A 14,839-nucleotide genomic window follows, 5' to 3' on the forward strand; every position below is an offset into this window, starting at 1 on the left:
AGATAGTTGAGACATGAATGAGAAAACAATAGTTTTATTTCTTAGTCGTTGAAGTATAGATGAAGTTTGTGAGTACCTTCATCGAAAAACTCTCACGAGGCTATAACTTCGGCCCACTAGGGAATTCCTAGTGGTTTAAGGCCTTGTTGCATATGGTCAATGCAATCGCACTCAGGTAAACGAGAGTAGTTAGAACTCCATTTTTGGTCACTTATTCTAATTTCTCATCTTTGCTGGAGGACAAGCAAAAATCTTTGTTTGGGGGTGGTTTGATAAGAGCCCAAAACTGTAGTTTTAACCCCTTAATAATCATACTTGTTAGACCAATTATGTGAATAATAAGTAAGAGTTAATACCGACACGTGTTTTATGTATTTCAGGCTTCAAAGTCCATTATGTGCGTAAATGTGCCACTTTAGCGAGATAAAGGAGCAAATGTGAGAACTTTCGAATGCCATATCTTTGGACTCGGACCTCAGAATTGGGCCTACCTTATGTCAAAACGACCGGCTCGGAAAGAGCTTTCCAATGGTCCAAGCCTTGACCCAATCAGAGGAGCAGAAGTGGACGAAAAGTCTATTGAAGCAAACTGCAGCTGAAGAGGCCTTTTGGATCGAAGAATTAGGTTTTGGGCACGATTCTCGGCCCAAAACATGGCTCCAAGCCCATGCACGATTTTGGATCTGGATGTATAAAACAAAAGCTTCACTCTTTGTTAATGGTAGCTAGTTAGACCTAAATTAATATATAGAATTCTAGATCTGTTTTTAATTAATTAATTAAGTTTTAGTTCCATTACAATTCTTGTTTTAGATTAAATTCTTGAATGATTGTTCTTGATTGATTAGATAAATAAAATAGTTATTATTCAATTTCGTTCTTGTCATTTCCATTCTAGATCTAATTTAAATTCTTGTTCTTATTCCATTCCAGTCATTAAATTAGATTCATTATTGTTTAATTAAGTAAATCTCAATTTCTTACATTATGTTTAGTTTAGATTCAATGGAAAATGTTAGGTTGATGACTCAAGGCTAAAACCTCCATTAGAGGGGTTGATGAAGCCTTGATGAAACTTAGTGGTTAGTATAGAATTGGTTGTAGAATCTATTCCACTCTAGAAGGTCGTGTTTCGCCATGAGAATGGGTGGACGACCTCACATGCTAGTTAGTATCCGGTAGGAATACCATGAACACTAGGGATTAGACTCGAAATTCTTGCCGTGAAAACGTAAGAATCAAGATACGACAATCTATACTAGGTTATTAAGTTGGATTCGAGGTGGATTTAATTCCCCTCTATTTCTTTATCTAGAGCCAAACAATCGTATTCCTGTAGCTTTCATAGATTAACTTTAGTTTATATTATATCTTGTTATTTAAATTAACGCGTCTTGTTAGCATAACATTTCGTAAAGCTCTCATTGACTTAGGACTGATTTCTTAGACTTAGAAGACAATCCATGCTAGGGAACTAGGAGTGGAACGAACTTCCTACTCCACTTAGTGCAATTTGCATCGAGAGTAGAAGCTTTGATAATAGACTCGTAAAAGTCCAGTTTTAGTTTACTTACGGATTGAATTCATCGTTCATTTCGTAGGTAGACTATTCATTTTACTTTTATCAACATCAGGATTCCCTTCACCGCCACTCTCCCCCTGAAGGGAAGACTGGGAAACTCCCTCTGAGTAATACAGGTCTGATTCATGGAATGAGACATCAAGAGATATATACATCTTGGCATTAATTGGATCATAACACCTATACCCTTTCTGAAACTCTGTATAACCCACAAAAATACACTTCTTCGCATGAAGATCAAGTTTACTTCGTTCTAGTTGTGGGATATGAACATAAGTTGTACATCCAAACACCCGAGGCTCCAAGTTAGGCATAGATGGGATGGACAAAAGTGTATGGGAGTTTCTGATAAGGATTCTGGAACTCAATTACCCATGAGAGAGTACGGTTGATAACATAGGTTGCTGATTTCACTGCTTCACCCCAATAGGATCGAGGTACATTCATGCCAAACAAGGAAGCACGAACAACCTCCAACAACTGCCTGTTCTTCCGTTCAGCTGAACCATTTTGTTGGGGGGTACCAGAATTGGAGGTTTGATGACGAATTCCAATTAACCGACAAAATTTAGACATGAGACCATTCACAAATTCTCCACCATTATTAGACTGAAAGACCTTGATAGATTGTTAATACTGCGTCGCCACCATTTTGTAAAAATCAGTAAACATCCCATATACATCACTTTTGTTTTTCAGTAACGACACCCACGTCATGCGAGTGCAATCATCAATAAAAGTCACATAATATCTAGCTCCATAAAATGAAGAAACTTTGGCAGGACCCCAAACATCAGAATGAATTTTCAATAAAGGAACATGACATCTATTAATACTTGGTGAATATGAAATATGGTGGCTCTTGGCCAATTCACAAATGTCACAATGAAACTCAGACTCGCTAACAACTGAAAATAACTAAGGTTGCAACCTCTTCAAATAACTAAAAGATAGATGATCGACCTAACCTACGATGCCATAACCACACAACTTCTTTTGCATTCTCGACCCTATTGACCTGATTAGCTTGCCCCAGAAAATTCTTTTGTTTCTCGCCAGTTTCTGTCAAATCCAGGTAGTACAGTTTCCCCTTTCTAATACCATAACCAAGAATCTGTCGAAGTCAGAATGTCCTGAAAAACACAGAAAGATGGATAGAATGTCACAGTACATGCAAGTGCGACGATAATTTGACAAACAGACAATAGGTTATAGGCAAGGGATGGAACAACTAAGACAGATTCAAGAGTGAGGGTTTTAGATAACTCAATAGACCCTTCTCCGCTAACCGTAGTTGGAGTACCATCAGCAGTAGAAACAGCGGTCTGAGGTGAAGTTCTAAGACTTTTCACAAGGTTAGGGTCATTTGTCATATAGTCAGATGCACCTGAATCAATTATCCATGTAATATTCAAAATAACCTTACCATTCATACTTGATTGCACGACACTAGCCGAAGCATTGTCTCCATTCACAACATTAGCAATGGCGGCCTTGCTTAAATTCTTTCGTGGCCTCTTCGAGAAGTCCCACCAATCAGGATAATCAATCACTTCATAACACCTCTCCTTGCTATGACCCAAATCTCCATAAACACCGCACTTTTTATCTGCCCAAGGATTTGATTTACCTTTAGGATGGTGTGGAGGACCAGAAAAACCTGAAGGAGTTGTCTTACTATGAACAGCCAAGGCAGAGGATTCAGTTGATACAAAGCGCCCCATAGGCTGTTTCTCAAATTGTACCTTACGAATGTAAGCATAGCTTTGTTCCAAGGAAAATTTAGGTTCTTTCCGAAGGATCTTTCCACGCACCTGATCATACTCTTGATCTAGTCCACATAAAAACATATAAACACGCATTCTAGACATCGTGGACGTTTCATGGACGACAACTTCAACACTGTTATTCTGGGAGGTCACCCTCTGATCAATCTCCTGGAACATAGCCACCAATTCGTTGTAATAGGAAGGAATAAGTCTCCCATTCTGCTTCGCTTCAAAACACTTCATATTCAATTCAAAAATTTGAGTTTCATCAGAGTCATCATAGAAGGTCTTCTCCACAGCCCTCCCAAATATCTTTTGCAGTAAGATTTCAATGGTTTGGCTCTGATACCATGTAGAACCAGAGGATTCAATTCAATTCAGTGTAAATTTACTTGATTGAATTCTAAGATATTACAATTTGGTTTATATAAATGTTACAACAAATAGAAACAAAACAGTCGGTGGCTTGAGAAACACGAATTGGTCATTTTTACTTTGGAGTTAATCGGAGTTTGGTCATCAAGTTATGGAACTCGCCACTGAGGGCAATGTGTCGCGACTCCATTTGTACTTCATCTGAGCGTAGGTCGCACTCTATACATGAAAACTAATATACATCTTTCTACATATATGAATCTTCCCTTTCATCACTCATTTATATCAGAACTTTTTAAATATAATTTGTTGGGCACTTGATTTGAGTTGGATATTCTTCGCTTTCTTCAATACACTTTATTGACAAACTTACAATTCATATATCTTCATGCCTAGCGACATTCCCACGTGGCAGAACCGGACTTAGAAGGTAAAGAAATTAAGAAAGTACTGCCACTGGTATTATAAAGGTTTTTGTAGTGGCCAAATATCGTACACTAACGATATTTGCTATTATTTCAATCATTGTCTAATACAATATCGGCAAGAGAGTCAATATATTTATATAAATTACTGGTATAAGAGAAGGGACAAAAATGGACACATGACACAAAGCTATTGGTTGAAGCCCATATGGAGCAACTATAAAAGGATTGGAAATGTAGAAGAAAAAGGGGTTCATACTGATTTCCACATTTCAATTTATGTTTTCACATTTGAGGAAAAAGAAAGAGAGGAATTGAAAGATTGTAAATTCCATTAATGACTAAAAAAAAAAAACTTAGTTAATTGATAATCTTCTTTTGATCTCAAACTATATTTCGATACTCTGTGGGGATAGCAAACAAAAGACCCAAGAATTTTTTCATTTTAATTCTTGAAAATCTATGTTTCAATCCATTTCCTTCAAAAGACTCAAAAAATTTATGGAAATCCAACAAATCGCCACAAAGTTTTAAAGCAAATTTATTGAAGTTCGACATTGGGTCAATAACTTGGAACCGATATCAACATCGATCAATAAAGAACAAAAACAACAACAACCCATCTTCGATGCCTCCCTGATCTTAATCTCAAACTCCCAAAACCATAGCCCAATTTCGATACCGAGTCAAATACCAACAACCCAATTTCGATAGCAAACAAATGCCAACAACCCAAGTTCGATTCCCAACTCCCAGAAGCTTCATCAAAATTTAATTCTTGAAAACTTCACTGTACCAGTATCATTCAATCCATTCTAGTTGACAAAACTTCAATATAGATATTGATCAAACAAATTTATGGAAATCCAACAAATCCACGCCACAAAGTTTCAATAAAGTTCAACAAATTTCAATTGAACCAATCTATATAATAAAGAAGCGAAGTGTGGGGCTAACTACTCCAATTCCTAACATTTAAATTTTGTTTATGACGTAGAGCATCCAAGAGTGCTAATGGGTCCTAATATGGGGGGTAAGTGCGGCTGGGCTTTTTTAGAACTGGTTTCGGTTGCAATTCGGATGGTTTTCTGCTGGGTTTTTGTGGAACTGACCTTAAATTGCTATTTTTTTTTAAATCAATTCCGTATGGACTGGGCTTTTCCTTGTCGTACGGCAAATGCAATATACTAGTGAACAACAAAGCTTGGTCTGGTGTTTCCGTTTGTTGCTATTGTTGCCTATCCTTATGAACCCAAGAAGTAGCAGACGAAGAAGCACGGGAAGAGGAAGAGTATGGTTAAATTTCTAGAAGAAGAACTTCAGAAACACATGGTGGCGACGTCAAGACTTCGACTTCGAATTCAGACAAGTTTGATGAAAAAATTCACAACCGATATAAGAAATTGATCACTTGGAGACAAAATCTCATTTTCGATATAGATATGAAATGGGTTGTGAAGTAATAGTGAAAATCTTTTTGGTTTTGTTTACTGTTCATGCATTCAAGAGTCATGGGTTTACTAGCTTTGGTGAAGAGGTGAAATTGAATTAATGAGAATTTTTCGAAGAAGTGAAGAAGCAAGGCAGTTCGATATAAGCTTGGGGATGCCACCTCACTGTCGACATATGATACAATGATACATCACTTGGGGGCGAAATTTCGTTACCGATATAGGCTCACCGATACAAACCATTCACATATGTTTTAAGACTTTAGAAAGTGAAAAACCGATACCAAGTGGGTGATCACATGGGGGCGACATTAGGGGCTGTGAATGGATCCGTTTGGGTCTGGTTCTGTAAAATCCAAACCCGAACCGATAAGAAAATTGGAAATCCAAAACCAAACCAAACCAATAATATTATATTTCATCCAAAATCAAACCGAACCGATAAAATATATTGTAACCCGAAACCGAACCGACCCAAACCGAAAACTATACAATCAATTAAATCTTAAATTAAATCAATTAATTTCAAACACACAATTGATAAACATATACAAAATTAATTATATTACTAAAATATCATCTTATCGGTTCGGGTTCATATCGGTTCGGTGGAAGACAAACCCGAAACCAAACCATTATTTTATCGGTTCGGTTTGGTTTTGGGTCGGTAGAAGGCAAACAAAATTATTAAAACCCAAACCATTTTTTATCGGTTTGATTCGAATCGGTTATCGGGTTATTAAAACCGATTGACAGCCCTAGGCGACATGCTGATATACAATCATCACAAAGGATTGCCGATGCCACTTAGTCACTCACACAAGAATGAAATTTGATAACCGATATAAAGTCATCACTTGGAGACAAAAATATTACATTGCCGATATAGAGCTTAAGCGTACTTGGAGTCAATATTTCATTACCGACGTTTTCAATACCGATATCAAGTTAAGAAACTAAGAGAAACATCTTCATTACAAATATCAAGTGAACACATGGGGGTGGCATTTTCACAAGTCAAGAAAATGGTAAAGGTTAAGATTGGTCTAACCTTACAGATGTATAAATTTGGAGGAAATTGGGGGAAGATTGTGGATATGACTAAGTTCGTTCCTGACGAACTGCCTACGTATCAGGTTCTCTCTGAGGAACCTGAATCAAGTCAGACGTAGTTTATGATTTGGTGTGATTAGATTTGGTGTGGTAGATACTGGAGAGCCTAGGGTAAAGTGGAGTAGATCTGGTGATCTCTCGAAGGGAGTCGATCCAGCCCCAGTGGATGGAGTCGATTTGGGGTGAGCGGATGGAATGGATCCAGCCTCCATGGATGGAGTTCCTCCCCCCTTTTGGAAGGAGAATATATAGAGTCTGCTTTTATTGTCTTCTTGGTGATCTTTTGTCTTCTCTTCCGTCAGGTCAGGTCGTATTGATGTGGGACTTTATGAAGCATTGATGAGCGTGGTTGAAGTTCTGGACTTGGTGGAGATAGCTGGCTCGTCCATTACTGACTGCTACGATGGCGCATCGTGATGGCAGTTTGTTATGGCAGTTTGTGAATGAGTGTTCGGGCGACCTGCTCGGCGATCTCATGGAGAGACTGTCAATTCGCTATGAGGTCATCGGGAGAAGTGTTCTCTGAAAAGTTGTGATGGACACGTGTATAATATACATTGGTTGTGTATATTAGTCCCTTACAAAAACCCTCAAAAGAGGCACAAAAAAAGAGTCTTTGAAAGAGGCACAATTCAAGAAGTCCTGGTATTTGTAGCAATGTACGATATCAGGCACAATATCAAGAAGCCATGGGTATCTGCATCAATGTACGGTATCAGGCATAAGAAGTCATGGTATCTGTAGCAATGTACGGTATCATGCACAATATCAAGAAACTCTGGTATATCTGTAGCAATGTATGGTATCAGGCACAAGAAACCCTAATATCTACAACAATAATGTATGGTATCATGCACAATAACTCCTGGTATCTACAACAATAATGTACAGTATCATGCATAATATCAATAAGCCTTAGTATCTGCAGCAATGTACGATATCATGCATAAGAAGTCCTGGTATCTGCAGCAATGTAAGATATCAGGCACAATATCAAGAATCCCTGATATCTATAGCAATGTACAGTATCGATCAGGCACAAATTCAAAGTATCTCATCTCGAATTTTAAAAAATTTACTTACAAAAATCTCATTTGGGATTTCAAAAAATTTACTTAATTACAAAAATTCCATCTCGAATTTCTAAAAATTCACTTACAAAAATCTCATTTCGTATTTCGAAATATTTACTTACAAAAATTTCATTTCATATTTTGAAAAATTTACTTACAAAAATCTCATCTCATATTTCGAAAAATTCACTTAAAAAAATCTCATCTCGTATTTCGAAAAATTTACTTACAAAAATCTCATATCGTATTTCAAAAAACTTACTTACAAAAATTTGATCTTGGATTTTGAAAAATTCACTTACAAAATTCTCATCTCGAATTTTGAAAAATTTACTTACAAAAATCCCATCTCAAATTTCAAAAAATTCATTTACAAAAATTTCATCTCGAATATCAAAAATTTACTTACAAAATTCCTATCTCGAATATCGAAAATTCACTTACAAAAATTCCATCTCGGATTTCGAAAAATTACATAGAAAAATTACTTACAAAAAATCTCATCTCGGATTTCAAAGATTCACTAACAAAAATCTCACATCGGATGAACAGCGTATATGAACAGTATCAAATTAACAATATCGAATGAATAGTGTCGATATACAATATCGGATGAACAATGTTTGGAATTAAAAAAATAATAATAATAATAATAAAATCAAAAATCAAAAATTAAATTTCAAGTTTATTTTTAATCTCTTTTCCGAATCTTCAAATTTTCACTTATAAAATTTGAATATATTGAGAGAGAGCTATGTGGTGGCCAAATATCGTACACTAAATATATTTATCATTATTTCAATTATTGTCTAATATAATATCGGCAAAAGAGCCGATATATATTAATATATATTGCAGTGGGCACATGTCACAAAGCTATTAGTTGAAGCCCATGTGCTCAGACTGATTTTCACAATTTCATTTTTGGTTTTCTTTTTTGTTTTCACATTTGAGGAGAGAGAAAAATGAAGAATCGAGAGATTGTAAACTCCATTAATAATTAATAAAAAAAACTTAGTTAATTGATTATTTTTTCTTGATCTCTTCAGTTCTCATTGTATATAATTTCTTAGATCCATATGTCAAATAAATTCCTCTGGGAATAGTTCGACTCACCTCACCTACTAGCACTTGAAATTCTCAACGGCTCAACCTACCTTTGCTAAAACTTATGTTGCCCCTCTCCCGTAGCGTTTATCCCCGTTGTGGAGATGATCCAGATTCTTTGACAAAATGAAAAACAGTGAAACCTTAATCCAAGCTTTTAAAAGTCAATAAAACACACTTGTCATATTCAGTGGTGATTACGATTTGCATGGTGACCTCACTTATCAAACGTAATTTAAGAAGCTTCTTCTAAGCTACTTTTTATGAAACATGTCAAAATTCATTGGATCTAATCACAAATTTCACACGGGTTGTGTGGGTCAACCCACCAACGACCATCAATCAAAATATTTTATACGGCCTCTAGATACTTTATTTGCTAGTTATCTGGTCATTGCATATTCGATTATGAATGTGGTGGTTCCATCATTGACCATCAGGGGTGTCAATGGTCCGGTTTTTAGTATTCTAAGAATATAGAATCATTTAATTTTGCGGTTTGGGTTCTGATTACGTTTTTTTTACGGTTCTTAATATGGTTCTTAATATTGTAGAATCTTATTCATAACCATTGGTTTTTAGTGGGTATTCTCAGTTCCGGTTCTTAAGAAATTCACTATTTACACATATTTTTTATTAGTTTTATTAAAAAATATGTACCAAAAATACAAAAATACCGTACGACCAGAACAAGTCAGTATTTAAATATTGATATAAGTTATTATGTCATTAATTAATAAAGTCAAGTAAAACCATATATTAAATATTGTAAACTATATTTTTGTATTATTTATAACATTAATTAATACTATTAAAACTACATATTACACTTATAAATATAATTTAGTAATATATAAATAAATGTTTTGAATTTTTATATATTTCATTTAAATATATTTTATGTTAAAAATACGATAACATTTGGTTCCAGTTATAGTCTGGTTTTTTTGTTTAAAAAATCATTTGGTTTCAGTTCTATATGGTCTGGTTTTTTTTTAGTATCCATTTTTAAATAGTTTTTAAAATTAGAAACCGTAACCATGATTTTTTCTGCAGTTTCAAGTTAAACAGATACCCATTGACACCCTTAACCCTTAGGTTCCATTTTGAACATAATATTCCTTAAATCTTATAATTTTCTTAGCTAACATTATTGCTCCGATCAGGTACATTTCGAACCCAAATTTTTATTTTGAAGATAATTTTGTATAACATTGGTAGCCTTGGCTAATTTGATCAATCATGTCTCAATATCCTATTTTCATATCGCTATGTTTTTCAATAAGTTGCCCCATAGTCCCATAGTCCCATCTACATATAGGCCGTTAATCATCTAATCTCATGGCTAATATAATCTCTATAAAAAATAATAATAAAAATCACTTTGTCTATTTGGGTGGTCTTGACCGTGAGTCTTATCAAACAAAAAGACGAAGCAGTTAAAGTCAAAGTCAAGAGAAAAGTCTGGTTTTATCTTTTGCATTCACACTCATGACAGTAAAGAGAAAAGTCTGGTCTAATATATATTGCTTGTTAATGTTTGGGGGATCCGGGGATGGACTCATGAAAGTGTTCCATTTAAAAATACGATGTTGAAGTGTTGAACGTTGTTTTCTAATAGTAACAATGACCAAAACATCGCCGATATATTTGATATATTGTCGATATATATTGATATTTTGGTACACCGATATCGATATTTTCGATATATATCTACCGCTTATAAAACTTTTTTTTCCCGATATATATTGGAATTTCCGATATAAAAATTTATATCGCCAATATAATCGATATATCCGATATTTACGATATATATCGGTTGATTTTTTATTTTTTTTTAATATAAATATGATATTTCCAATATATTTTCGATATTTCTAATATTATATTTCCAATATATTTGATATTTCCGATATTTTAAATAGTTTGGACTGGTCACCAAAAAAACTAAATATATCCGATATATATCGGTTTTTGGATACACCGATAATCGATATCGATATTTTGGGCCTTGAATAGTAAAACACTTGTGACATGAAATCCTCGCTATTAATTTTGAGATTTCTACTGTAAATTTGTGGAGTTTTCGAGGGCAGTACAAGTGGACAACTCTTAAACGGTTACTGAAGATTTCGTTTAAAACAGATTTGTCAATTAAAAAAATAAAAATAAATACTTTAATGGTTCTCATCTAAAATTGTTCTCTTTGGAGTACCTGTACACTATGAATCTATGATGACTCCTTTACTTCTGGTCAAACCATGGCCCAAAATATCGCCGAGATATCCGATATCTCGCCGATATATCTCGGTAAATTAGTACACCGATATCGATATTTCCGACATATATCCACCGAATATTGAACCTCTTTTTTTCCGAGATATATCGGAATTTTCGATATGAAAGTTTATATCGCCGATATAATCGATATTTCCGAGATAATTGATATATATCAGTTGACTTTTTGACCAATTGTTAATAATTTAATATTGAAATTTCCGAAATATCCGATATATCCGAGATATATCCGAGATTTTAGAAGATTTTAGAAACTTTGGACTGGTCACCAAAAAAACCGAGATATCCGATATATCCGATATATCTCAGTTTTTGGGTACACCGATATATTAACCGATATCGAAATTTTGGGCCTTGGGTCAAACAACAATCACTTGTTCAAAATGATCTGATGATTTTGTGCTAAAATCATTGCATTCTCAAGAAATCCTGTACAACAAAAATCTCGAAATCTGTTGGTGGAGATCCGAAATGGTTCAAATGATTTTTCTAATTGGTCTTTAATTTTCTAGAATTCATAGATGAGCATGCACAAATCTTTCCTTATAAAAATCATAATTGCGTCTTCTAGGAGGGTCCATGCTCCTCGGAACCAATGACCGTATGTCCCTTTGAAACTTGATAGTGACATACTGACATAATCTATATTGAACAGTTAAAAAACACGGCTTTAGACCCATATTTGTTGTTATATATATAGAACTGAAGTTAGTGAAGTGTATTGGGGTTTGGAGCCTGGGATGGGAAGATTTTCCGTATGTCAAAGAACTGGATTCAGAAAGGGAGCATGGACTGCAGAAGAAGATAGACTGTTAACAGCATATATAACCAGATATGGGCATTGGAACTGGCGCGAGCTTCCAAGATTTGCTGGTATATATAGTCCGAGTGAAGGGCTTGAATGCTTGATTATGTTGTCTTAAGTGAATCATTACTTGGGTTTTATCATTTTTTCCAATTTGGACAAAAGGGTTCCTCTAGCCTAATCCATATTATAAGTGTTAGCATAATCTTTCTAGTCCTTATTTCATTACTGGTCTATAAATTCTAACAGAAACTGGAATATTTCATCCATTCATCTCCAATCGATTTCCGCACTAAATTCTGTTCTCAACTTAAACAGGCTTATCAAGGTGTGGAAAGAGTTGTAGACTCCGGTGGATGAATTACCTAAGGCCTAATATCAAAAGGGGGAACTACAGCAGAGAAGAAGAGAAACTTATCATCACCTTGCATGAAAAGCTTGGGAATAAGTAAGCTTTGCACTATTTGTACTTCATCAAGTTTAATTTCACCGAGAAATGGCGTGCTTCTATAACGATTTTACAAATTTTAGTAAGTAATACAAAGTTCTGTAATACACATAAATTTATGTTGTCAGGTGGTCTGCAATTGCGGCTGGTCTACCAGGAAGAACAGATAATGAAATAAAAAATCATTGGCATACCCACCTAAAGAAACGTTCCGAACAATATACAACGTCCATGAAGGAAGGAAGACGGAAGCATGTACGGTGTGCAACATTCGCGAAGACAGAATCAGTACCCAAATCTGTCTATCCCAATACTGTAACACCTCTAATTTTGGAAAGCTCGACCGTTGTCCCGAAGTCACCACAGCAGTCTTCTGATATCTCCTCATTGACCGCTGATTCTGAAGCATTAAGCTACGAAAATCATATTAAAGATGAAACTCCACAAGGGTCTTGTCCTTTGTTGTCATCTCCCGATGATTATGAAGTTCTAAGCTATAGAAGTGAGATTATGGGTGACATTGGGATATCATCGGAACCAGTCTTATTTGGCGAAAGTTTTTGGACCGAGCCTTTCTTGGTGCAAGACTCAGACATGCATCTGTCCGATGATCAGCTGGTTGACCCCTTGCTTCTATTTTCACTTTCTCAACTAGAGGAAGGCTTAAATCTCTATGATTTATACGATGGTCTTAGCATGGAATTTGTCGATCGTCAACCAGTAGAAGCTATTTTTCAGTAAGCTAACTTTGTATTAAATAAAAGAGAAGGAAAAGGGGTGATGTACTAAAGAAAAGAGAAATACAGACAACACTTATCAAACCTTAAATAAACCTGTTCTGGCACTTCCCATTTAGAATTCCAAATAGACCTTCCCACCCAAGTAGAACTATTGTTATCTGTAAGACCTAAGTACATAATTGGCAGTAGTAGCTGCAAATTTGGGGTTTCCCTGCTTAAATAAAAATTATATTCACTATGCATGTCATCGATTTTTAACATTTTTGAAAAGTGGAGAGATGAAAGAAGCGTCTATTTTGTAGTGCAAATTTTATCTTTACTGTTGAACTTGTTTGCCGCAGTATATCCCCGATGGGGATGAACATACTAACCTTTTGTCGGAATAGATCAACATGATCGACAGCGGAAGCGGAATCGATTAAAGACATGTTGTTACAAGAACAGTAGGTTAAGTTTCACACCTATAAAACTCTATGAAAAGCTTTTGTGTAGAGGAGAGTAAGTGGAGAAGAAAATTGAGATTGATTGTAGTGAGTACGTTGGTTACTCTCTTCCTAATATATTAGGAAAAGATATGCATATCCAACTCAATTTATTAGAGCAAGTCCAATGGGGTTATATGGTGCTGCTAAAGGGTCATATAGTACCCCAAACACCAAAATGTCATTCCAATATAACTACTAGAAAGGTCCTAAAATTTGTGGCCTTGTCTAGCAGCTATCATAATAAGTTGTCGGGAGACGGACGGCATAGTTTCTGCCGTCTGTTGGTAATTTGTGTATAGACGGCAAAAATTATATGTCGTCTGTCTCCCATTTTAATTAAATGGATGGACGATAGAAATTTTGGCGTCTGTAACTTATGGAAGCAAAAACTGAAGGCACTTAGCTTGTTCTTGTTTTCATATACAAATTCATTCCAAAACCCATAACTCACCAATCCATTCCATTCACTCCACAATCCATTTAATTCATTCCATAACTCAACAATCCACACATCCATTCAACTAAACAAAATTCATTTATTAAACAAATAAACATAATTCAATTAATTCATTAAGCATATATAATCCATACAAACATCAATCAATACAAACATAAAAAAAATTCTAAACTAACTTCAGCTCGAACCCTCGTCATGTTGCCTCTTCTTTGATTTACTCCATCGCCGTGATTCTTGCAAAGTCATTTCTATCACATGCGCTTCTAACGTACTCCGCAACTCCATCTTGTAATTTTGATCCGGGACAAAGTTCATCTAGAGTGTCAAAATCCGGGACAAAGTTCGAAAGGTAATTTTGATCAACGTAAGGTATAAGCATGGCGACATGCATTCTTTGAGATGTAACCATGACATAGCTCCATGGGTTATCCGGATCGGAAGGATGTGGAGCAAAAGCCTCATAAGGACCTTGAGATGAAGAGTAGGGCTCAGCAGTGTGTGGGATACACAAATAAATTCTAATAGTCTTATGTCCCACAAAGTCCATGTTAGGATCTCTGTGCATGTTAGCAGACAATAATATATATATAGGACCCCTTGAGACGCGGTCTCAATAACTGTCGTAGTCACCATTCAAATATAAATAAAGTGAAGTTTATGGCCATAAGTTTTCATTATTTCTAAGGTAGAACCTCAACTAACTAGCTCTTC

General features: G+C 35.3%; 1 protein-coding gene across 1 annotated transcript; it reads left to right on the forward strand.

Annotated features, from left to right (window-relative positions):
- The first annotated feature begins 11,919 nt into the window (after nt 1-11,919).
- On the forward strand, nt 11,920-13,428 carry LOC147525183 (transcription factor MYB30-like). Its single transcript, XM_086605642.1, has 3 exons — nt 11,920-12,066; nt 12,317-12,446; nt 12,575-13,428. The coding sequence occupies exons 1-3, from the start codon at nt 11,934-11,936 to the stop codon at nt 13,185-13,187; spliced, it is 876 nt and encodes a 291-aa protein (XP_086461768.1). The 5' UTR covers nt 11,920-11,933; the 3' UTR covers nt 13,188-13,428.
- Nucleotides 13,429-14,839: the final 1,411 nt, after the last annotated feature.

Source organism: Coptis chinensis, chromosome 1 (genome assembly GCF_015680905.1).
Source record: "Coptis chinensis isolate HL-2020 chromosome 1, ASM1568090v1, whole genome shotgun sequence".
In the NCBI taxonomy this organism is placed as follows: domain Eukaryota; kingdom Viridiplantae; phylum Streptophyta; class Magnoliopsida; order Ranunculales; family Ranunculaceae; genus Coptis; species Coptis chinensis.